Source organism: Microtus oregoni, unplaced genomic scaffold (assembly GCF_018167655.1).
Source record: "Microtus oregoni isolate MIOR12 unplaced genomic scaffold, Mior012 000015F_ref0000493, whole genome shotgun sequence".
In the NCBI taxonomy this organism is placed as follows: domain Eukaryota; kingdom Metazoa; phylum Chordata; class Mammalia; order Rodentia; family Cricetidae; genus Microtus; species Microtus oregoni.
The window spans coordinates 2,240,560-2,264,382 of record NW_024543074.1 but is presented as its reverse complement, the minus strand read 5'-3'; the positions used below and the strand labels follow the sequence as shown (position 1 = coordinate 2,264,382).

At 46.3% G+C, this 23,823-nt stretch overlaps 1 protein-coding gene across 1 annotated transcript in view; it reads left to right on the top strand.

Annotated features, from left to right (window-relative positions):
• The window catches only part of Skap1 (src kinase associated phosphoprotein 1), a 292,032-nt gene extending 269,127 nt beyond the window's left edge, over window positions 1–22,905 (top strand). The window contains exons 12-13 of the mRNA XM_041665298.1: window positions 18,580–18,691; window positions 22,560–22,905. Of these exons, the coding sequence (XP_041521232.1) occupies window positions 18,580–18,678 (99 nt within the window). The 3' untranslated portion in view covers window positions 18,679–18,691; window positions 22,560–22,905. The remainder of the gene's footprint in view (window positions 1–18,579; window positions 18,692–22,559) is intronic.
• Window positions 22,906–23,823: the final 918 nt, after the last annotated feature.

The window sequence follows — 23,823 nt, the reverse complement described above, 5'->3', positions numbered from 1 at the left end:
GAAATACACGCCGGCTGCCGCTCGGTCCTGTTTGACATTCCAGGCATCAACAGCGGGGGGAAGTGATTTGGGGGTTAGTGGCCATCAGTACCTGGCAGGGGTTCAACAACAGGTGTACTCCAAAAATCCATTCTGTCTGAGCAGCAGGCCTGGCAGGGCAGGTGCTGAATCACCCTCAGTGCAGTGACACCATGCCCCCGCTTGCCTCCTTGTCTCGGAGGACAGCAAAGCCCTTCTGTGAGCCAGCACCTCTACGGTCACTTATTATCAGTGGGGAGAAAAAGGGAAGTAAAATGCCTCTATCTGGCCGGGCGGGGATGGCGCACGCCTTTAATCCCAGCAGTAGGGAAGCAGAGGCAGGCCGATCTCTGTGAGTTCGATGCCAGCCTGGTCTACAAAGCAAGTTCCAAGACAGCCAGGCAGGGATACAGAGAGAAACCTTGTCTTGAAACCACCATCCCCCCAAAAAAGAAAGATGCTTCCATCAGATAAGAGAGATCACAAGATCTCAAGTCTCCTTTCAGAGATGTGGCATGACTTCCAGCCAGCAAGGTCTCTCTCCCTAGAGAACTTTTCTTCTAAATGGTATAGGTGTTTACTTTTTAAAAAACTTATTTATTTATTATGTGTACAATATTCTGTCTGTGTTTCTCCCTGCAGGCCAGAAGAGGGCATACAGATCGCATTTTAGATGGTTGTGAGCCACCATGTGGTTGCTGGGAATTGAACTCAGGACCTTTGGAAGAGCAAGCAATGCTCTTAACCACTGAGCCACCTCTCCAGCCCTATATAGGTGTTTCTTTTGCTGGTTGAGATAGCACAGACCAAGTGTCCACTGCGAAAAATCAGTCTCTAGTTCCAGAAGTGATTTATGAGGTGTACCGCAAATTAAAAAGAGAAACTTCTTGCAGGGGAGGGGGGTCACACACCTTTAGTCCCTGCATGCTGAGGCAGAAGCTCTCTGTTGAGTCTGAAGCAGCCTGGTTCTGACCCAGCCAGGGACACATCTTGAGACTGATTCAAAAAACACAAAGAGAAATTCAGTTGACTGGAAAGAAGAACCCACCCCTGACCGCATGAATAGGTAAACTGAGTCACGTGGCTGCATCTCTGACACTTGTGTCCTCCCTGTTAGACATCTCTGCGACCTTATCCAGGGTCTTACTTCCTTGGCTATCAGCATTGGAGCAACAAGTTGGGCATCCATCCCTTAAGGCTGACGCTTACACGATGGCTTAGCTTTCCAAGAAGGGCTTTTCCTGGCTCCAACATGCCAGACTTTGGCCTGTCCTCTCGGACGGTGGAAACAGTATCATGCGGCACGTGATGTGGGTAGATGGACTTTCTATGAACAAGGATAGAGTCATTTTGTCACCTGGGATGGATCAGCTGCTTCCGACTCCATCCGTCTGAATGCGGCAGGGCCTGGCCTGGCACACTTGAGCTATGTAAACATAAGGCCTGTTGTAATGAGATTTTAAAAATCTTTTTCCCTTACCTCCTCAAAGGACTACTTAACAATACAGACCCTTCTACTCCCTTGAGCTCTTCCTTCCTCTCTTAAAAAAAAAAAATCAGAGTGCAATAATACTTCTTCTTTTACATGTATTTCGTTGAACATGACAGCAATGCTCATAAAAACCAATAAGTTAATCCCTTCAATTGCTTTAAATGAAGGATTTTATTTATTATTATTTATTTATTTATTTATTTTTAATTTCAGGGCTCTGAGGGAAAAGAGGTGTTTGGTGACATCTAGTGTCCATTTAGGACTTCCTCAGGCACTGTCCCCTCTGCTCGCCTGAGTGGGGGATGTGCCCAGGTAATTTGGGAATAGTAAGTGGGGAAAATATAGGCCTGGGGCACAGAATGCCCAAACAGTGTGATGAACTGATCAATGCCTGTCAGAAAACTATTATTCACCTCTGACCTAAGCAAAGACGTAGACAGGGGCACACCGTCAGAAAATATCTTTTCTTATTGATAACGGTATAGGAGAAACGCAGAAGGTGTCCCCGCCACTCCAATTCATGTTTGCAAGCAGGTCAACACCGTGCTGTTATGACAAGGAGGAAGAGGAGGATGGTATTTTCTCTCATTAATAACCCCTATGGGAGGCTAGAGTTAGGAGGATGGGAATGGGATTTGGGGTCAGCTGGAAGGCAACGGTCATACACCGGTCAAATTCAGTGGAGGCCATTCCTTTCCCCCAGACAGGAACCAATCGTCTAGAACAAACCCTGGCAGCCTCATTCCTTCCAGGTAATTTTTATAAATGAGGGGATACCCATTCCAAGAGAGGACAAAAGGAAGAGGGTGTTTGTGTGCAGGCATATGCACGCACTTAGCCTGCTAACAAGGGCCCACTGCACAAGGGCGCTCTCCCATTGAATCCTGGCTCTTCGTTATAAAATCCCTTTAAAAGAGAAAGAGAATACAACTGCATTTTTCTCTTTAATCTCCTTATTTCTAAACTGTTGTCCTAGGCAGGACCCTTTGCTTTCAAAACACACACACACATGCACACGCGCGTGCACCAGTCAGGTGGAAAGTCCCACACCAGATGTTTACATAAAACCACATAAGCCATGGTGGGGTTAGGTTAATTCTCAGTATCACCCCATGCTTTACAAACTCCGGCGTTAAAAAAAAAATCCAGCCATTTATTTTGCAGTGAATTTATAACAAATGCTGTTAAAGGCTTCGTCTTTTGACAGAGGTAATAATAAATTCACTGTTAAAGACGGTAGTTTAATTCCTTATACCTCCAATACTGCACAGAATAAACCATATTCATCACTGAGTAATTTTTTACCACATAAATCTTTAAAACTAACCGGTGAAGGCTGTTGAGACTGAAATATTGTAAATTTATTAGATGTGCCCATGTAGTATTGGATTCGGAGGTTTCCATTCGAATATATTACAGGGAAAATTTGTGTCTTTAACTGTGACGTTCCCTCCATTTCCTGCCACCGGTACTGTAACAAGCAGCTTCTCCAGAGTCAGCTGCACGTCAATAGATTTAGTAATAAACTCTTGGCTAATCTGCCAGAGAGGCTGGATGGCATTTCAGTGAATGCCCTATTTAAAAGGAGCCGCAAAAGCTTTGTTTCTGCGTGGTTGTGTTCTCAAAAGGAGCTCAGCGGCCCTCCACCTCTCCTGCTAGCGTTTCTTGACATCGTATGGATCCAGCACTCCGACCAAACTCGGAAAATATTGAGGCACATTGTAGCCACATTGCACACATACAGAGCAGCCATTTCTGTCAAAGTTGTACGGTTCATTATGGGAGACGTGGGGCAACTGAGGAGAACACAAAAAGCTAGAAGCTGATGAGATCCATAGACACATGATATTTAATGCTAATTAAAAGATCATATTGATTCTCCGAACAGAAATAATAGACAATGTCTTCAGGAAACCTGCTATTTTAAACTGTTTTATGTGACAGGACATATTAAAGGCAATTAAATCCTCAGATTTGAACCAAAAAAAAAATCTTTTTGCCCAATTAATATTAATTTTGAGTAAAATTCAGAACTGGCAAATGAGAACATTTCAAACTTTTCTCATAATTTACCAATTAAGTGACATTTAAGATGCAACCAATTGGTGATATCAAATTATATCTCCAGTTCATTAGGAGAATGGTAATATAGCTAAATTTAAAAAGATATTTTTTTCTTAAAAAAGGTTCAATTTTTTTGTTTGTTTGTTTTTGTTTAGTGCAGAGATAGAGGAATTTTTCTGTCATTACTGATACCCCGTGTTTGGAAGTAGTTCCAAATACAGAAACTTCCACGGAGCGTTTATAAACTTTATGATTCTTTCTCAAGAAATGAAGCCAAATAGGTTCCTAACCGCTCAACAAAGAGCCCCCTCCTGGCATTTCAAGTCTGCAGCCCATCGGGACGGCTGCTGGAAGACAGAACTCGGCTGCAAAGATAAGCATAATGCCAGCAATTAATAGTCAGCCTCTCGCATTCTAGTCGAGAGGACGTGTTTCTCGTCGTGATGTGGCTCATAAGCTGAGAGTGTCGGGAGCCAGATTCCTTTCGTGCATGAGGATTAAGGAGAAGGGGGAAAAAAAACAGCAGCAGCAACCCTCCTCCATCTGTAAATGAATGAACATCTTGATTTTATAGCTATTTGCTTTGTAAAACTGAGGACTGAAACAAAAATTACTGGATGCCTAAGTAACACTTTAATTCGGAATTCATTTACGTCGCTGTGGAGTTGTCACAAACCATAATGCAGTATTTAATTAAAATAACAGAAATGCATCGAGATATGTCCTGGGGTAGCGATCACCAAATTATAGTCTGTGCCATCAGTATTTTGTTTGTGAAATGGCAGATTCTTAGGTGCAACTAGGCTGAGACAAGGGCATAAACATTTTGAACTTGCATGTTTAGAAAGGTTCCTCTTTTTTTTTCCTGCTGTGTCTTTAAATTTTTTTTTCTTCTGTGGTATGGGGTGGGGTGGGGGGGTTGTGGGATTGTTTTGCTGTGGATAAAGATCTCTCTTTCTAATTCTTGCTTTTCAACTATTGACCTCTCAAGTCTTCTGGCTGTGAAATCCCGTCTGTTGTCATGGAAAGGCTTGTGAGGCTCACAGGAGCCAAGGCAAGCGTGGGACATCTTAGGCAGAACTTGGACGTGGATTCCAAGAGGGGTAGGCTCTCCGTGCCTGTTCCCACCGTCTTCCTTACCCCTCTGCCATTCATAAGTGCCGGTGAGAGTTTGCGTGCTCGCCTTCTCTACTTTGTGGATGCTCACTGAGGACGCCTCTCCTCTTCATAAACGCATAGCATCTGTCTTGTGCGCACCCACCATTCATCTCCTCGTTCCCATCGGCTGTCCCATCCACCTCCTTGTCTGCAGAATTATGTTCAGCAAGGTCCCCATTTATAGGAAATAAATAATGAAAATGGAAGGGGCCAGGAAAGATAATCGAAACATTCAAATTGTTATTTTTCACTGTACTTTACACAAACAGAGCATCTGTAAACAGCTAGAGATGGTGCCGGCTGGTCCCGTAAAAGCAATGGCTCCAGAACATTCTGACCAAGTAGATCTGACTGCATTGCTTCGTCTGGGTCCCAGCTCTCCTGCTCTTGGAGGCTCTGCGATCTGACCTTTTTAAAATGGTAATTCATGCCATGTTATTGTGGTCTTTCTGTCTGATTCTTATTTATCCTGCTTATAACAGCGCGTTTGTCATCACTTACGCTCTGTATGATAATCGTACAGGCTGTGACACAGAAACACTCATGGCAGTCGCCTTCTAAAGGGGAAAAAAAAAGTCCTTGTGATTGCAGTATGAAGATATTCTGATGATGGTATCCCAGCCCCATCTTACAGCGAGGGTCTCCGGGAAGGAGGATTTCTTCTACACTTGTAATTATTTTAGCCCCTTTCACAGGTCACATAAAAAGTTAATTTCAATTGCTGCTAATTTCCGTCCAACAAGAGCACGGTACTTTAAACCACCCAAAATAATTGGATTCAAAACAAATTTAGGAAATTGAGTGTGTTAGAAAGCAAATAAAAATATCCTTTTGGTAGGGAGGAGGGGGAACGTGGTAAAAATGGCCTTTTTTCCCCCCTCTCTCCCCTCTTCCCCTTCACAACTTTACCATTAAAGTTGCACCTACAGCTAGAAGTTTGTCCGTGAAAAATGGTCATTTTGTTTCTCTGCTCAAAGAATGTTATTAAAATGCTAATTTAAAAGAAAAACGAGTTAAATATCCAGCGCTGGTGCATTCTAATTGCAGCCATAATGAGCTCTCGCAATGTGCATGCCCCTGACACACACAGAGCATAAACAGCAGTAAACAGATCATTAGTGCCCGCGTTCATTTATTCTGGCGACCTTACCATGACCCCACCGAGGGTAGGGTGAAAAGCAGGTGGATCTGGCTGTGACACCCCCTAGAGGGATCCAGGAAATGAAGCTATAAGCTGTTGTCATGGAAACGCCTATGTGTGCAGATGATGTAACACACCGACAGGCTGTAGGGCCCCCCGCCCCTCCCGCAACTGGGACGTTCGCCTTTCCCTCGCCGGAACAATCTTGAGGATTAAATTATTCATTTCTTTAATTCACAAAGCAAAAGGAATCCTAATTTTCTGGGTGATGTGCAAGTCTCTCCCATTCATCTAGGGTCTAACACAGTGGCTCGTCCCCTCTTTCTCCCAGACCCACTCCAGTCTCCCACATTCTAGCTCCACATAGCTGAATCTGGCCAAGATCAGGTGTGGAAATACGGTGATCATCCAACGCTCAACGTCTGCATTGAAAGGAGAGAAAACCAAGGGTTTCTGTCGAAATTAAAAATCTAAAGTGCCCTTTCCTGATGAGGGCATGCTGGCAAGGGATTAAACGTACAGAGCTTTGTTTGGAGTACAGCAGCAGCAGGGTTAGCCCTGAGAACTAACTGCCAAGCCCAACTCCGATGTCATGGGTGCCGAGAGCCACAGCCCCTATTGCACACCTCGCCCTAGCAAGGTGCAAGAAAAAGAGATGAGGATGCAAGCAGCTGCTCACCCCTCCCGTGCCCAGTTGAAAGAATGGAGATTAATAAATATAATTCTTTGGAGAATGATTCCACTCTATCCTACCCTGTTTTGCACCAAACAACCTCAATAACCTTAAGGCAACAATAGAATAACTTTTCTTCTTCTCTCTCTCTCTTTTTTTTTTTAAGGAAGCAGAAAAGACAATCTCTGGAAATTATTTTAAAATAAAAAATCTCCCAGCCTGCACCTCCCCCCAGCCCCCTCCCCATTGCACTTTAGATGAACCTGTGATATTGTAGCAATGGCCCTTGAAGTGCAGTGGGGAGGTGATTTAGGAGAATATTAAAGGCAATGTGGAGATTCAAGGCGCCTCTCTCAGGGAGATCTGGAGAAATACGCAGCACAGATGGGCCGAGCAGATTAAACATTTCCGTCACATTGTTTCCAAATTGTGTTGTGGTGCCTGAGGCTGGTACTGCGGTCAGAGCAAAACAGAGCGGTGGGGCTGGGAGCCTCACAGTTTATGGAATACATATTAATATGCCCGTCTCACATGGTATCACAATTCTATCAGCTCCGAGATGCTGCTGCCTCTATTGTTCCTGAATTCTGCACTCGGCACCTTGTTTCCTCCCATCTGTAAACGTTTACCTGGCCTGTCCCCATTCTTCTTTAGGTGAACTTTAAGTTGCCTGCTATATGCCTACCTCTCTTTCCAAACCTGCTTCACTTCCCCCTCCCTTTATGATTTTTTTTTTTTTTGTCGCCTCTCCTTGTACACACACAACTTCCACACACGGTTCCATCACCAACAACATCTGGTGTGTGCAGACCCTACACACCTCCCTGGCCTTGACTCCATGGACACGTGTTCACACACTCTTCAGGACGTGAGCTTCACACTTGAGGCTAAATGTTCCCTCTCACTTGAGCGCTCCTAGGCCCTCCATACAGAGCTCATGTTCCTCTCAGAGCACTCCGTTCACAAGCTTCGGGGACTCGTCATCGTGAGTGCCCCTACAGCTTTTGCTGACCACCTTCCGATGCTCCCTCTTCTCTAACGCTTATCTCCTCAGACATCCGAGCCCATCAATCTTCAGGGCAGCAAATTCCCTGAAATGTAACAATAAATAAAACTGGCTCAGTTGAAGCAAACTTAATGATTCATTTGTGGTATGGTCTATAGACCAAAATTCTGAGTGATGGAAAAAGAGAAACTTATCGCCAAGAACCTTAAGCACAGTGTGAAATAGCCTGGAGAGGCTGCCAGACTACCGAAGGTTTTGGCCAAGGGCTGGGCTCCAATCCTGTCCAGTGTCGTGACACCACCAGCTACCCAACCAAGAAAATCTCACCGAACAATCCATGCTGAAAAAATTGGTATATCTGTCTTCGGGACCAATTCCTGTTCCCAGCTTTCTTCATCCAGCAGTTAGAACCCTCAATTTCTCTTAAAACTTAAGCTCTCTTAAAGAAAACATCCTCGTTCCCAAAACTGTATTTTAGGAGAACAGAATTCGTAGGCCAGTGTGTGTGTGTGTGTCTATATGTGTGTGTATGCTGATCTTGGAGTATACAATCTACTCTGCTTAGGAATTCAAAGTTCACATCCCCACTAATGATAACATATGGTAAATGAGCACTATTAAGAGAAATAAGCAATCATAAGCCAATACTTGATTGGCTTTTCCCATACATATATCAAGTACTTATTGATCCTTCATGTCCGAGCCTGACTGATTGTTCTCTTGAAGAGGAATTCTCTTACTTACAATGATACAGTGAACTTTCGGTGGTTAAGACAGTGAACTATGATACATTTTCAGGGAATTCCACAGATGCTTCGAGACCATTTTGTTCTGAAAAGAGGAGGTTTTCCTTAGGAACTCACCCAAGACGCCCCCATCACAGAACCTTCTCAACGGAACTGACCCTGTCAGAAGGCTTGTTCCAAATCCTACAGGGCATGGTAAGAGGGTACCACACCTTTTAAGTCACAGTGAAGACACTGGTGCCTTAGGACAAGTGAGCAGCTTGGTCAGGAAGCGAGGGAAACCGACAAGGGAAGGTCTCGTGCCTAGAAGACCCAGCGAGTGAGGAGCAAAGATTCCTGGTTCGCTTCCATTGTACTTTGTTTAATAAAGTAGATGGTCTATACTAGGACAGAGTCCAGACCTGGGCCACAGAGGCCATGGTATTTCCCTTTAGAGTGCGACTTCTGAACTACGGAGGGCTCACAACCCCTTTGAAAATCTAATGGGAAGTCTAGGCGCGAGACACACGTATACATCCACACAAAATTTTACGTCAATTTCAAAAGTTCAAGAAGTCTTTCCCATCCGTCCACAGACGGGCTAAGGGTTCACAAACTCCAGCTTAAGACTTGAAGCCCTGGAGAATGCAAACTCCTTCTATTGGAACAGTCTAGGATTCACTGAGCCTAGAAATTGAATTCTCATCCCAAGATGGGATGGTCATTCCAGGTCATGTCTGTGCTACTCCAGGGGAGCCATGGAAGAGCTTATACAAATAGGAACCAGCGGGGAGGAGAGAAATTAAAATGTAGCAATCATGGGGTAAGGGTATTTAATCTCTTTTAAGGTTTATGATAGGCGCCTGCTGGTCCCCCTCCCCATATCCCCTGACACCTACTGACAGGGTATTTACAGCGCCACACAGGGGCTCAGGGCCCTGTGACAGGAGGAGCATGGAGGAGGCCTGTGATAGTCTTGAAACCATAAACAGCAATAGGAAGCCACTCGAGGCAGAGTCAAGCTGTGTGACAGGCCTGGTGTTGGTGACCATACTGCTTTTTGTTTAGAGAGTTTGCTGTTCTTTTTATAGCAGGTTTGGTGGTCTGTTTGGGTCTTTTTCTTTCTCTTGGTGGTTGAGATTAGCAGCATAAATCCTTTTGGGCCCGTGTACAATCCCCCACCAACACTTTTGACTGCGGATGGTGGTGAGCACCGTGTCGATTTCAGGTTCATTCAAACATTTCATTCATCCAAGCTAGTGGCCTCTTCCGTCCTGATAACGGAGTCGGAACACCAACTTTCATTTCCAGAACTCCTTCATGAGGCCTGAAAAGAGTTCAGGGAGATTTGGCAGGGTTCAAGTTGAGGGAGACAGATGTTTGATCAAATGTGGAAATCAGCAACATGTTATACTTCTCCCGGGCGAAAGATGGGCGGCAAGAAGAAGACAATGCAGTATTTGGTGGGGTTGTCATCGTTGTCTTTGGTTGGGGGGGGGGTGGCTTTTGGTTTTTGGAATTTTGTGTGGTTGGTTGGTTAGTTGGTTGGCCTGTTGGTTTTGTTTTTAGGCTCTTTATCTAAAGCATCTTCGGGTAATAATTCTGCAGCATTAAGGTCTTACCTTTACCCTCCATTGTATACAGCCACTGAGTGAGGCAAGTGTAGCATTCGGCTGCCCTGATGCTATCTATACACACTTACAGGCTCGCGGCCCCAGTTGGAAGGTAGAGACACTCCTGCATTGACGATTGCAGGTCTCCTGGGAGCCTCGAAGTACTCTTCCAGTTTCTCCAAACAGCTGTGCCAAGAGAAGTTCACATTTTATGGAAAAACATTGATCCCAGAAACTCAGTTCCGTTCGATCCTAAAACTAAAATCCAAGAAGCAGCAACTTAATAAAAATGCAGTGAATTAGCACCTCTAGACAGGGGCAGGGTTCATTCGGAGCGAGGGTCTGCCTGGCTGAGCCAGTGTTCTCTCCATTTTAATAGTTTAATAAAAATTAGCATAATTAACGAACATCTGTATGATCCAGAGTGGTGCAATTTGGCACTTGGAAACGAGGACTTAAACATGATTGCTGTGAGTTTAATGTTGTTTTAATTCTTTTTGGCACTGCGCAGTGAAATAAACGTTTGGTGGTGATAGTTCTCGGCCGGATCTCATTTGCATTTTTCTCCCTTTGATTATGAGCAATTGTGGACTCCCCAGCAATTCATCAAAGTAGAAATTATTTTAAAATACCTCGTGGTGTTCAGACTGAGCTGGAGCAGTGCATGGGGGGTGGGAGCAGGAGAGAAGGCTAGAAATTTCCATTCATGCTTTAAACACCTCAGCCCTGCAGCCCTTTCTCTGGGTATCCAACCAGGGGAAGAAATCTGGAAAAGACAGTCGGATCCCAGGACCTGTAGGTGCTTTGATTAAGCTCCCAGGCTCCCACAGCAGGACACATATGGTCTCTGAGAAGATGCTACCCTCACACTTCTGCTGGCTCTTTTGTTTTGAAGGGCAGAGAGTTCCTCTCAACTCATTTCTGCTCTTACCGCTGTGCGGAGGCCACCGCGTCTGCAGTCGGCAGGCAGGTCAGCATGCCCCTCAAGCAAGAGCAACCTGACTGGGAGCCTGGCCTTGGCAGGTGCCCTGCTGAGCCTCATCTGCTTCCCGTTTGCACCCTCTCTGAGTTTCCAAGATTTGGCCCCTACCCCTGACATCACAGCCAAAGGGGACTGTGACGTGTGAGTCAAAAGTCAGGGGTCTCAATTAATCCCCATGGAGCCGGGCCCGCCTCACGTGACACAGGTTTCACTTGAGCAAGTTGCCTTTGGTCAGAAAGACTGCCAGGCAGCTTTCTGCTCCGTGAGAAAGCAAAAGAGCTAAAACTAGTTTTTATGAGTTACAGTGTGAGAGGAAGACAGAGTGTCCCAGCAAAGCCCTGCAGATGAAGACATTCCTGCAGTTTGGTAAAGCCGGGGCAGCTCTACCAGACAACCTAAGACACAAAGAAGGAAGACGCAGCTCAGGCTGGAAAACCAAACAAGCTGAAGGCGGAGGCCGCGCTAACTTCAGCATTGGAAAATGAACCAGAAACATCACGTGCACTGAGCTAAGCTTTGACGTGTCCTGTCAGACATGGACTCCCCGGTGCGTGTGCCATACGAGAGACACACTCACTATAGAGGGAGGTCGCCTGGGGGAAGGAAGGAATGAGGAATTGTACAGCGTGGTGGTGGACAGACACGTTCAGTTATTTAAGACAATGCTGTTGTTGTTTGGGGTTTCTTTGGTTTTTTGTTTGTTTGTTGGTTTTTGCCTATTGTGTGTGTGTGTGTAAATATTCACATGGGTGTACACAGGTGCATATGTGCAGAGGCCTGAGGGAGATACTGAGTGTATTTCGAAGGCAGTGGATAGACGGCTAAGTGTTTGAGAGTGTGTGACAAGGTCTCTCTTTCTCTCTCTATGTCATCCTGGCTGTCCTGGAACTCACTGTTTAAACCAGGCTGGCCTCACAGAGACCCGCCTGCCTCTGCCTCTTTTTTTTTTCTTTTTTGGTTTTTCGAGACAGGGTTTCTCTGTGGTTTTGGAGCCTGTCCTGGAACTAGCTCTTGTGGACCAGGCTGGTCTCGAACTCACAGAGATCCACCTGCCTCTGCCTCCCAAGTGCTGGGATTAAAGGCATGTGCCACCACCGCCCTGCTAACTTGAGTGCCGCCATTAAAGGCGTGCGCCACCACGCCTGGCTCTGATTATCTTTCTTGATCTCTTTCTACCTTCCACACTGAGGCTGGGTCTCTCCCTTGAACCCAGAGCCTGAAAATTACTACTCCAGTTAGCTGGTCCAGCTCTGGGGACCTCCTGCTTCTGCTTCCCGTGAGCTGGCATTCCAAGCAGGCTGAGGTGCCCAGCTGGCATTTATTTCTATGGATGCTGAGGATTGGAACTGTAGTCTTCTTCGTTCTGTGGGACAAGTACTCCACCTGTTGGACAGTCTTCCCAGCCTCCGCTTTGTTTCATTGAGATTTAGGTGCGGGGTGCATGTGTGTAAGTGTTTTGTCTTTATTTGGTTTGGTTTGGTTTTAGGTTTTGGTGGTGGTGGTGGTGGTGATTTGGTTTTGGATTTTTTTTTTTTTTTGAGACAAGGTTTTACTTTGTAGCCCACAGTGGCTTTGAACTCACAACAGTCTTTACCTCAGCCTCTACCATGCTGGGATTGCGGGTATGAGCAGTCACACCCAGTTCCTTTTAGGACATTTTAGGGGCTGCATAAATGGCTAAGGACTGAAGTGGTTGAGAGCACCTGCTATCCTGACAGAGGACTCAAGTTTGGGTCCCAGCACCCACACATGGCAGCTCTCAACTGCTTGAGTCTCCAGCTCCAAAGGATCCTACACCCTCTTCTGGTTTCCATGGCACATGTGCATATACATGCCATGACGTGTATATGCATATGTTTACATAGGACTTATATGATATCGCAGTCTTAGTGAGCTCCAGGCTAACTTGGGCTAAAAACTGAGAGAGACCCCACCTCCAAAGGAAAACAAAGTCCTTAAAGGATCCACTCAGTCGTCCGTGTCTCATTTCGGTGGCAGCTGAGACTTTTCTTGGCATGTAGGAACCCATCTAAGGCCACTGTCTCCGAAGGCAGCTGGCCTCTTTCGGTCACAACCAGTTCAGTCAGCAGGGGAGTGTCTAGGAGTTAGTTGAAAGTCTGTCTGTTCAGTCGAGAGTGCGAACGTTTATTGCCCGTTCATTTCATCACGGCCTCTCCTAGTAAACATTTATTTGGACCCACTCTGTCTTTACCACTGAAAACTCAAGAAACAAAACCGACAAGGGCCAGCCCTTAAAACTTCTTATCTGGCCAGGCAGTGGTGGTGCAGGCCTTTAGCTCCAGCACCAACAGAAGCTGGCAGATCTTGAGTTCATGGCCAGCCTGGTGTACAGAGTGAATTCCAGGACAGCCAGGGCTACACAGAGAAACACTGCTTGAAAAACCAAAACAAAACTTCTTATCTGTCCTGGGTAGCGTTAACTGTGAACTTGATATAGTCTAGAATCACCTGCTCTGGAGTGGGGAGAGGAGGATACTGAATTGAATAATTTTTTTTATCATGTTGGCCTGTGGCCATATCTATGATAAGAGCATCTTCATGGTCTTTTTTATGTGTATGAATAATTGGCTTTCATGTATGTCTGTGCACCATATTGGGTGCCTGGTGCATGTGAAGGTCATAGAGGGCATTGGATCCCCGGGCACTGGAGTTATGGGCAGTTGTGAGCTTCCATGTGGGAATGGAACCTGGGTCTTCTGGAAGAGCCGCCAGTACTCTTAACCACTGAGCCATCTCTCCAGCCCTGTCTTAATGGTCTTTTTTTTTTCCTTTGGTTTTTTGAAATAGGCTTTCTCTGTAGCTATAAAGCCTGTCCTGGAACTAGCTCTTGTAGGCCAGACTGGCCTCAAACTCACAGACATCTGCCTGCCTCTGCCTCCTGAGTGCTGGGGTTAAAGGCGTGCGCCACCACCGCCCAGCCTGTCTTAATGGTCTTGATTGATGTAGTGGGGTACCATCCATAGGCTGTTAGTCCTGGACTGTGTGAGAAAGCTAACTAAGCATTAGCCTGTGAGCAAGCCAGTCTGCAAGCCAGCAAGCAACATCCCGACTTCTCTCGATCATGGACTGTAACCTGGAAATACAAGATGAAACAAACCTGTTTATCCTTGTCTTAGTGACTGATCTATTGCTGTGAAGAGACACCATGACCAAAGCATTTAACTGGGGGCTTGCTACAGTTTCACAGAGTTATATATAGTCCATGATCATCATGGCCAGGAAGCGGAAGGCTTGGCTCTGAAGTAGTAGCTAAGAGGTTTACATCCTGTACTATAGGCAGCGGGCAGAGAGAGAGAGAGAGAGAGAGACAGAGAGACAGAGACAGAGACAGAGACAGAGACTGAGCTTGGCATGGCTTTTGAAGCCTCAAAGCCTACTCCCAGTGATACACCTCTTCCGGCAAGGTCAAATGTCCTGATCCTTCTAACACGGTTTATCAGATGTGGACTAGGCATGCGTATATGTGAGCCTTGGAGCCGTTCTCATTCAAACCACTACATCCCCCTAAGTTGCTTTTGGTCTGAGTGTTTTGTCATAGCAACAGAATGGAATTGGAATTAATCTTAGCCGGATATGGTTGTAAACATCTGTAGGCCCAGCACTCAGGAGGCAGGAGGATCAGGAGTTCAAGGCCAGCCTCAGCTGCACAAAACCCTGTCCAAAAAGAAAAAAGAGAGAGAGAGAGAACACTTCACTTCCCGTCTAGTGACTTAAGGCAGCATGGTGCGTTAACGCTTCTCTGGGCAAGCATAGGGTTAGACCACGGAGTGGAGCCCTCTGACCCAGTCAGAGTGGCAGGGGGGTGCATCTTAGAGCATGTAACTCAGGAGTTGAAATCTGAAGGGTGCTTCGAAGGGAGGGAGCCCCATGACATAGAGAAGCAGGAGCTGTAAAGGCAGAAGAAAGGCTCCAAGCACGAGAGAGCCAATAGCCTGTGAAAGTAGCCCAGCTGACTTCTGTTTTAATAAGGAGGTCGATGGCAGTGCCAGGCGCTGAACAAGACAGGGCCACAAGGGGCCTCATCCACCTTGTTAAGATGGCAAGAGGCCCATGCCGTTAATCCCAGCACTCAGGAGACAGAGGCAGGTGGATCTCTGTGAGTTCAAGGCCAGCCTGGTCTACATAGTGAGTTCCAGGACAGCCAGGACTATGTAGAGAGATCCATCTCAAAAAAAAAAAAAAAAAAAAAAAAAAAGATTGTCAAGGGGTGTGGGGAACCCCACTAAGAGAGTAGCCGCATCATCTGTGCAAATCCAGAATGTTCTGGCTATAGGATGAAGAGTATGGTGGGGGAAGACGGGAGCGGGAACCAAGAAGAACGGCAGGGTGTTTCTGTAGCCTTCATGAGAGTTACAGTCATGTTACTCTAGGGTGTTGGCAATGGGGGTGGAGAAGTGGGTGGAGTTCAGTAAGTTGTTTGGAGAGTGGACTAACAGAATTGACTGGAAGGTAGGGGTGGAGTTGGGAAGGAATTGATTTTTTGCCCTAAATAAGTAAGGGCATCTTGGTATTACTCACTGAGGTCAAGACCTTCCGAAGCGAAGTGAGCCGGAAGTAGGGATGGGGATGGAAGCAGCCTCATGGGTTACATACAGGGCACCCTGAGCTTCAGCAGCTTGGTAGACATGTACTTGGGGGACTTTTTCATGATTTTGTCTCATTTTGTTTTTCGAGACAGAGTTTCTCTGGATAGAATCAGAGGTCCTGAGTTCAATTCCCAGCAACCTCATGATGGTTCCCAACCATCTATAAGGAGCACTGGCTGTCCTGAAGTTCCATCTATAGACCAGGCTGGCCTTGAACTCACAGAGATCCACCTGCCTCTGCCTCCCAAGTGCTGCCACCACCCGGTTGGTTGTTTTACTTTTTGAGGGGGTTGTTGATTTGTGTGTGTGCCCATGTGTATGCCTGCACGTGGGTGTAGAGGCCAGAGAATATTCTTAGGTGTCCCCTTGGTTTTTGAAAGAGGATCTCTCACTGACCTAGAGATCACCAATTGGGCAAGGCTGGCCTTGAACTCAGAAATCTACCTGCTTGCTGGCCAGCAAACTCCACCTGTCTCAACCTCCGCAGCCCTGGGATTACAAGGGTGTACCACCAGGCCCAGATGTTTTTTTGTAGGTTCTGGGGATCAAACTCAGGTCCTCATTCTTGTACAGCAGGCGCTTTTCTGACTGATCTGTTAGTCCCAAGTCCACACTTGGGTCCTGGGACCTAGCTCTTTCATCTGTGCTGGAGTCCTTAATTGTTCATAAGCCATTCACAGAAACAGGGTGATAAAACTACAAAGGTGCATGAGATTGTAGATCTGAAGAGGACTAGGACAGACCCTGGGAAACACATTAAAAAGGAGAGAAGGCTTGGAGAGGTGACTCAGCAGTTAAGAGCATGGGTTGCTCTTCCGACATCCTGAGTTCAATTCTCAGCAACCACATGATGGTTCACAACCATCTGTAATGAGATCTGGCGCCCTCTTCTGGTGTGCAGACACACATGCGGACAGAACACTGAATACATAATTAAAGTGTGTCACAACACCTGGCTTTTAAAAAAAAATTAAAAATAAAAGGGAGAGAATATGCGCCTGCAAAGACTAAGAAGCAGAAACCACAAAGGTAGGAAGGGAGTGGGAAGGCGATAGTTACAGAAACTAAGAAAAGAGAGAATCATAGTGATAACGGAGCTGCTGAGAGGGCCCAGAAGGACTGGACTGCGATATACACAGAGAATCTGTCCAATCATCAGGTGTTGGGAGACCATGGAGGGAGTGAAATGGAGTGACATCCAGCTGTGGCAAGTTCACAGATATCCAGGACTATAAAGCCAAACAATGCCACAAAAATAATAAATAGCTGAGCAGTGGTGGTGCCCACCTTTAATCCCAGCTCAGGAGGCTGAGGCAGGCGGATCTCCGAGTTCAAGGCCAACCCTGGTCTACAGGACAAATTCCAGGATAGCCAGGGATACACAGAGAAACTTCTATCTGGAAATAAATTAAAAGTAGAGTGATGGGGGCAGAGGCTGGACCAGAGCAGCTGGAAGGGTGAACAGACAAGAAGTGGAGGAAGCAAATCAGGAAGTCTGAGGTGCAGGTCGGTGTAGACTAGCAGACATGGGAAGCAGGCATGCAGTGGAGACTAATAATTGTTTTCAACAATGAAAGACATATGTGCATTTCAGAGCTGATGGGAAAGAGAGGCAGAGGTCAGACTCCATGAAATAAACAGAGGAAGGGAGGAACGGACAGAGGGCAGGAGGGAGAGAGGGAAGAAAAATGGAGGGATGAAAGGAGGGCAGAGGGGAAGAGTTAAGCCCAGAGAGGGCTGCATCCCCTCTTTGACTGGGAGAGGAAGGATTGTCAGTATAGGTCATTCCTTGGTGACTGGAGATGAACACAAACACGTCTGACCTTCTCTTTTCTCTTTGGAAGTGAAGGAGGTGATCTGCTGAGGGAGGGGGAGCAGGGGGAGCAGAGGAGTTGGAGAAGGAGACTCACACCAGACACAAGATCACCAGTTAAAGCCAGGGAGCCTGAATTGTATATGGTCCCCAACCTGCTTTGCTTCTTTTTTTCCCCTAAAGCTCAGCCACCAGCAATGCAAAATGTGGGTAGCATCACAGTCCCGACACCCAACTGAAGTGAAAGACTCTCAGGCCCTGTCTTGTTTGCGCCTCTCTGTCGTTAATTACCTGCCCGTCGTTATTGCTATACCTCCCTCCTCACACCTCTCCTAGGGAAGAATCTAAGGCTTAGAACACCGGTGGTCTGTACAGCACTTTCTCTTGTCCTGTTCCTGTGGCGTCACTTCCATCCTTGCCACATGGAGAGGAAAAGACATCTGCACTCCTGCAGATCAGAAAAGCAAAACGAAGAGAACCTAAGGTCACGTGGCTGCTAAATGGCCAGCCAAGGATTTGCTCCCAGCCTATCTGACTCCAAAGGCCATTACTCTCTCCCATAAACTCCCAAGGAACAAGCAGTGTTTGACTCATCATTCTGTCCCTTGAGGAAATCCAGATAGCACTTTGCACAAGGAAGATGCTTGATGGATCGTATTGATTTGAACTATGCCCTGAAAGAAAGATTTTTTTTTTTTAATTAAAAAGCTTTTGGTGTAGTAGTATGTACCTACAATTCTAGCCCTCAGGAGTCTGAGGCAGGAGGATCAAAAGTTACGGGCCAACCTGAACTGTAGATTTAACTCCTACTTCTGGAAAAATAAAAAGCTGTCAGGGCTGGAGAGATGGTTCTGTGGTTAAGAGCACTCACTGCTCTTTCAGAGGACCTGAGTCTGGTTCCTAGCACCAATGTCCAGCAGCTCTCAACTCCCTGTAACTCCAGCTCAGAGGATCCAGTGCCCTCTTGTGGCCCCCACGGGCACACAAACATGCATGTACACACACAAACACACACACTGACACTCACATATATGTAATTAAAAACAGTTTTTAAAGTTGTTAGGCTCAGTAACTGCATCAAGTATGCAGATAAGCTCAGTCGCTTCATAGACAGGGGGACAGCAAAATGAGCATGTTTACTTTAACAAAGATGACTTCGTTAAATACAATAATCCCGTGAAGGGTGTGTCCGCGGTTCCTTCTGGCAGCCAGAAAAGAAACCAGCCACAGTGTGTGAGGTTTCTAGAAGCATTTCTCCAACCGCTACCATCACCTTTTCCCTTTCAGGAGTACAACATATATGGCTGGTGGGTAGGAGAGCTGAACAGCATCGTTGGGATTGTTCCAAAGGACTACCTCACCGCCGCCTTTGAAACGGAAGAGTGATGAGGAAGCCCAGGTATCAGCATCGTCATCAGTTCCTGCCCTTGGTGGAGGGGAGTTTGTCAGCCATGACTTCACTGCTCTGTGACATCATCAGTGAAGTAGCCTTTTCCTTCCTTTCCAAAAATGATGTTAATATTTCAGACGAAAGGGGGTGGGTGTGAACATATGTCATATAAATGTGTGATATTCTCAAAGATTAAAACATAGAAAATAGGGGCTGGAGAGATGGCTCAGTGGGTTAAGAGCAGTGTCTGCTCTTCCAGAGGTCCTGAGTTCAATTCCCGGCAACCACATGGTGGCTCACAACCATCTGTAATGAGGTCTGGTGCCCTCTTCTGGCCTGCAGACATACACACAGACAGAATATTGTATGCATAATAAATAAATAAATATTTAAAAAAAAAGAAATAAAACATAGAAAATAAAGTTAAGAAGAAAATAAAAAAAGATAGAAAACCAGTAGGTTAGCGCAGTTGGTAGGTGCATATCTAGCATGCTTGGAGCCTGCCCTCATCCCCAGCCCCACATGCTGGTACATACCTGTAACCCAGGAAGATCAGAAGTTTAAGGTCATCCTCAGCTACATAGCAAATTCTAAGTCATCCTGGGCTACATGAGACCTGGGGTTGGGGGAAGAGTGTGGAATTGTGTTTCCCTAAGTCTAGGGACCATGTCACTTAGCACTGGACTCAACTAAAGGTGGCAGAAAGGAACAATGACTTGATTGACAGAAATTCATTTTGCTCCTTTGTATAAATCTAGAAGGAAATGGTCAGAGACACTCAAGTTTTTGGGAGCTTTGTGCCCCGTGTGGATGACCAGTACCTCCCAGGTTGGCTGAGATGGAGGCTTCAGCATCAGCTCTGGGTCTCAGCGGGAAAGATACAAGACAGCAGAAGGGTGCGCCCTCTGCTGTTGAGGACACTTCACGAGCTCCGTGCACAGCACTTCCGCTCACAGTCTTCCTCCAGCACAGTCTATCCCATTGTCTAAAAAGGGAGGAGAGGAGGCTGGAGGGCCAGCCCAGTGGTCAACGGCAAGTACTGCTCGAGACCCAGCACCCATCTTTAGTGTTCTAGCATGTTGGTTGGTATACAACTGTTCCTAAAGAAGCCACAATATTCTGCTTGGTTTAAAAGGGAGGGGGACAGGCCATAGAGATGGCTCAGTGTGTTAGAGCACTGACTCTTCCAGAGGACCAGAGGTCCATTCTCAGTACCCACATGGCAGCTCACGGCTCCAGTTCCAGGGGGATTTGGTGCCCTCTTCTGGCTTCTGTGAGCATTGCATGTGCTTGGTGCACAGATACAGGAGAAACGCCCATACACATAAAATTACTTCTTTAAGAAGTTGGAAAGGGGGACTGGAGAGATAGCTCAGTGGTTAAGAGCATTGCCTGCTCTTCCAAAGGTCCTGAGTTCAATTCCCAGCAACCACATGGTGGCTCACAACCATCTGTAATGGGGTCTGGTGCCCTCCTCTGGCCTGCAGGCAGACACACAGAATATTGTATACATAATAAATAAATATTTTTTAAAAAAAAGAAGTTGGAAAGGCCTGGTGGTGGTGTACACCTTCACTTGGGAGGCAGAGGCAGGTGGGTCTCTGTGAGTTCAAGGCCATCATGGTCTACAGAGCAAGTTCCAGGACAGCCAGGGCTACACAAAGAAACCCTGTCTCAAAAAATTTAAAGAAGTTGCAAAGTCGTTGAAAAAAACAGCCAACATTGACCTCTGGCCTCCACATTCATACCCACATGTACATGAGTACCAGCACATGCATGTGCACACACCTACACTCGCATGGACAAACACCACACCCACAAAAAAATTCAACCTTTTATGAGGATTCCTAGGACTATAATCAAATTCATTTTTAATAACTACTTGGAAGGCTGAGGCAGTAGGATTTTGAGTTCAAGACCAGTCTGGGATACATATCAAGACCCATAATATATACATATATTTATAACCCTAAATAATAAGGAATATGGTTGAAACTTTGTGAGCAAGAATATCATGCTGGGTGGGTTTTGATTTTTTTGATGGTGTGTGTGTTCGTGTCACTGGGAATTGAATCCAGTACTTCTTGTACACAAGTCAAGGGCTCTGTTATTGAACATGCCCCCATATGATGTTTTTAAAGTATTGGGGATGCTTGGCTTGGGTGAGGTAGCAATGGGAGCCACTTTGATGGTCAGTGGGTTTAGACTTTAGAATGGTAAATGGGCAGTCAAGACTAGCTTGATGTCTCTAGCTCCATCTCCTGGCCAAAAATGGGATCAACCTTTGCTGCAGGACGTGAAAGATGCAATCAGTGTGACAGCGAGGGCAGTCTTTCCAACCAGGCCCCTCTCTAGCATGCAGCAGTTGAGTGAATTCACTCATGAACACACGTAAGATAGACCTTACTCTCCAGTGCTCGTGTGCAGTCTCGAAGCCCCAGCTCGGGGTTGTTGCTCCAGGTTTGACTTTATGACTTCCCCAAGGAAGACTCTGCTTACTGATCGGGGTGCAGATGGGGTGGAATTTTTCTGCCAAATCAAAACTAATTCACCCCCTCCTTTTTTTTTTACTTTGTGATCTATTTAAAGTGTAGCCCTTCGTGCCCTTTAACCCACTATTATGTCTAGGAATTTATCCCACCAGCGTCCTTGCATGCATGCCCCATGCATGCCCAACGGGAAGAACATAAGCATGGGTGTTTGTATCGGAAAGGACTGGAGATGAGCTCAGTGACCAAGTGTGCAAGGCAAGGAACTGTGGGGCATTCGTGGGTTCGACTACTACCCAGCAGTAAAACAAAAGGGAGGCTGTTGCCAAATAAGTTTCAGGATAGATCGGTAAGCCCAGAAAGCAGCAACGGAGGGCAGGCCAACCATGCGTGCCTCCGTGTAGAAAAGGGGAGTGGAGAGCTGTTGTTTGTGGTGCACGCCTGCAACCCCAGAACTCAGGAGGATTTCCACGGCTTCTAAACCAGCCTGAGATGTGGACTGAGTAACAGGGCAGCTGGGTCACAGGGTGAGACCCTCTCTCAAAGGCCATGCAGCCACTGTTTAAGTTTATATGTGTGTGCAATACTTGTGGAAGGAGAAGGAACAATGATATCAGTTACCTCCGAGGACAGAAAAACTACATAACTGAGAGACAAGGTAACAGGAAAAAAATGTTACTCCCACTTGTAATTCTTTTAAATTTTCGGTTTTGTTATTTTTTTTTAATTATGGAGGTTGTGGACATGGGTATAGGTACCCATGGAGGCCAAAAGGGGACACTGGATCCCATAAAAACTGGAGTGGTGGCTGACTGTAAGCCACCATGTAAGTGCTGGGAACCGAACCCAGGTCTTCTGCAAGACCAGCAAGCGCTCTTGACCACTAAGCCATCTCTGCAGACTTCTTCTTTCCGCCCCCCCCCCTTTTTTTGAGACATCATCTTATAGATCCTAAATGACCTCAGATTTTCTCTGTAACTGGGATGACACTGGACTTCTGATCCCCTGCCTCCACCTCTTGGGTCCGGGGTGACAGGTGGGCACTATCATACCCAGTTCGTGCTGTGCTGGTGGCTGCATCCAGGACTTCGTGTGTTCGAGACCAGCACTCTACCAGCGCAGAGCTGCCCCGTACCCATATTTCTACATTCCGAGTCACAAAAGAAAATTCACCTTTTCGGGGCTGGAGAGATGGCTCAGCGGTTAAGAGCACTGACTGCTCTTCCAGAGGACCCGGGTTCGATTCCCAGCACCCACATGGCAGCTCACAACTGTCTGAAAATGCAGTTCCATGAGATCTGACACCTTCACACCAACAAACATAATAAAGTTAAATAAATAAGTATAAAAAGAAAAAAAAAAGAAAATTCACCTTTTCCATCTTTTAGGGAACACACCCTTCTCTCCATCCTGCCTTCCTGAAGAAACATACCATCAGGAATTCCCATCCTCTACTCGGCTCTGGATTCTTCTCTTCGCTGAACAGACCCAAAACCCTGCTACTTCACATGACTTTAAACCACCAATAAAGCAAGTAGGAAGAGGACAGTTCGCCAAGTCTATTCCTGAAAGCAGCCGGCTCCTAGCTTATTGCCCTCTGTAAGCCTTGTCCACGCACCCATCTCGACCTTGTCTACAAGCTTGCAACAAAGAAGGCGACACCGGCGGAAACCGCGGGAGGAGGACGTTGTTGGTGGCTCACAAAGCACAAATAAAGTTTCGATGTTTCTTTTCCTTGTGTGGTGGGGCTAAATTCCTCTCTGATGGTAGCAAGGGATGGCAAGATGGTTCTGTAGGTAAGGGCGCCTCCTGTCAAAGCTGATGGGTGACCTGAGTTTGGTCCCCAGGATTCACACGGTGGAAGGAGAGAACCCATTCCCTCAAGTTGTCTTCTGACCTGCACACGTGCGCCATGGCACATGTATACCCACACACATGCATAAATAACAAGTAAATGCTAAGAAACTGTTTTGACTTTAATCCCAGCACTCAGGAAGCAGAGGCAGGTGGATCTTTTCTTTGTTTTTGCTTTGTTTTGGGTGGTGGGGTTTTTTTTTTTGTTTTTTTGTGGGGTTTTTTTTTTTTGAGTCAGGGTTTCTGGCCATCCCAGAACTGCAAGCTGGTCACAGAGATCCGCCTGCCTCTGCCTCCTGAATGCTGGGATTAAAGATGCATGCCACCACCACCTGGCCGAATCAGGTGGATCTTAATGTGTTCAGTCCCAACCTGGTCTACAAAGTGAGTTCCAGGACAACCAGGAGTATTACTCAGAGAAACCCTAACTTGAAAAAAAAAGGCACACAAAAAAAGAATGAATGAAATTGTTTTTATTTATTTATTATGCGCATTGGTGTTTTGCCATGGGTGTTGGGTCTCCTGGAACTGGAATTACAGACAGCTGTGAGCTGCCGTGTGGGTGCTGGGAATTGAACCCAGGTCCTCTGGAAGAGCAATCATTGCTCTTAACCACAGAGCCATCTCTCCAGCTCCAAACTTGCTTTAATTGTATCAAAATGTCACTGCTGGGCATTCTTACCATCTGCAAAGTGGGAAGGGACAATTAGAATAGCCTAGCCAGGGAAGTTGGTTTGTGGCTGTCTTTCCGGACAATCATCTCTGGAACCCAGGACTGCTAGTGTGCAGTCAGTTCCT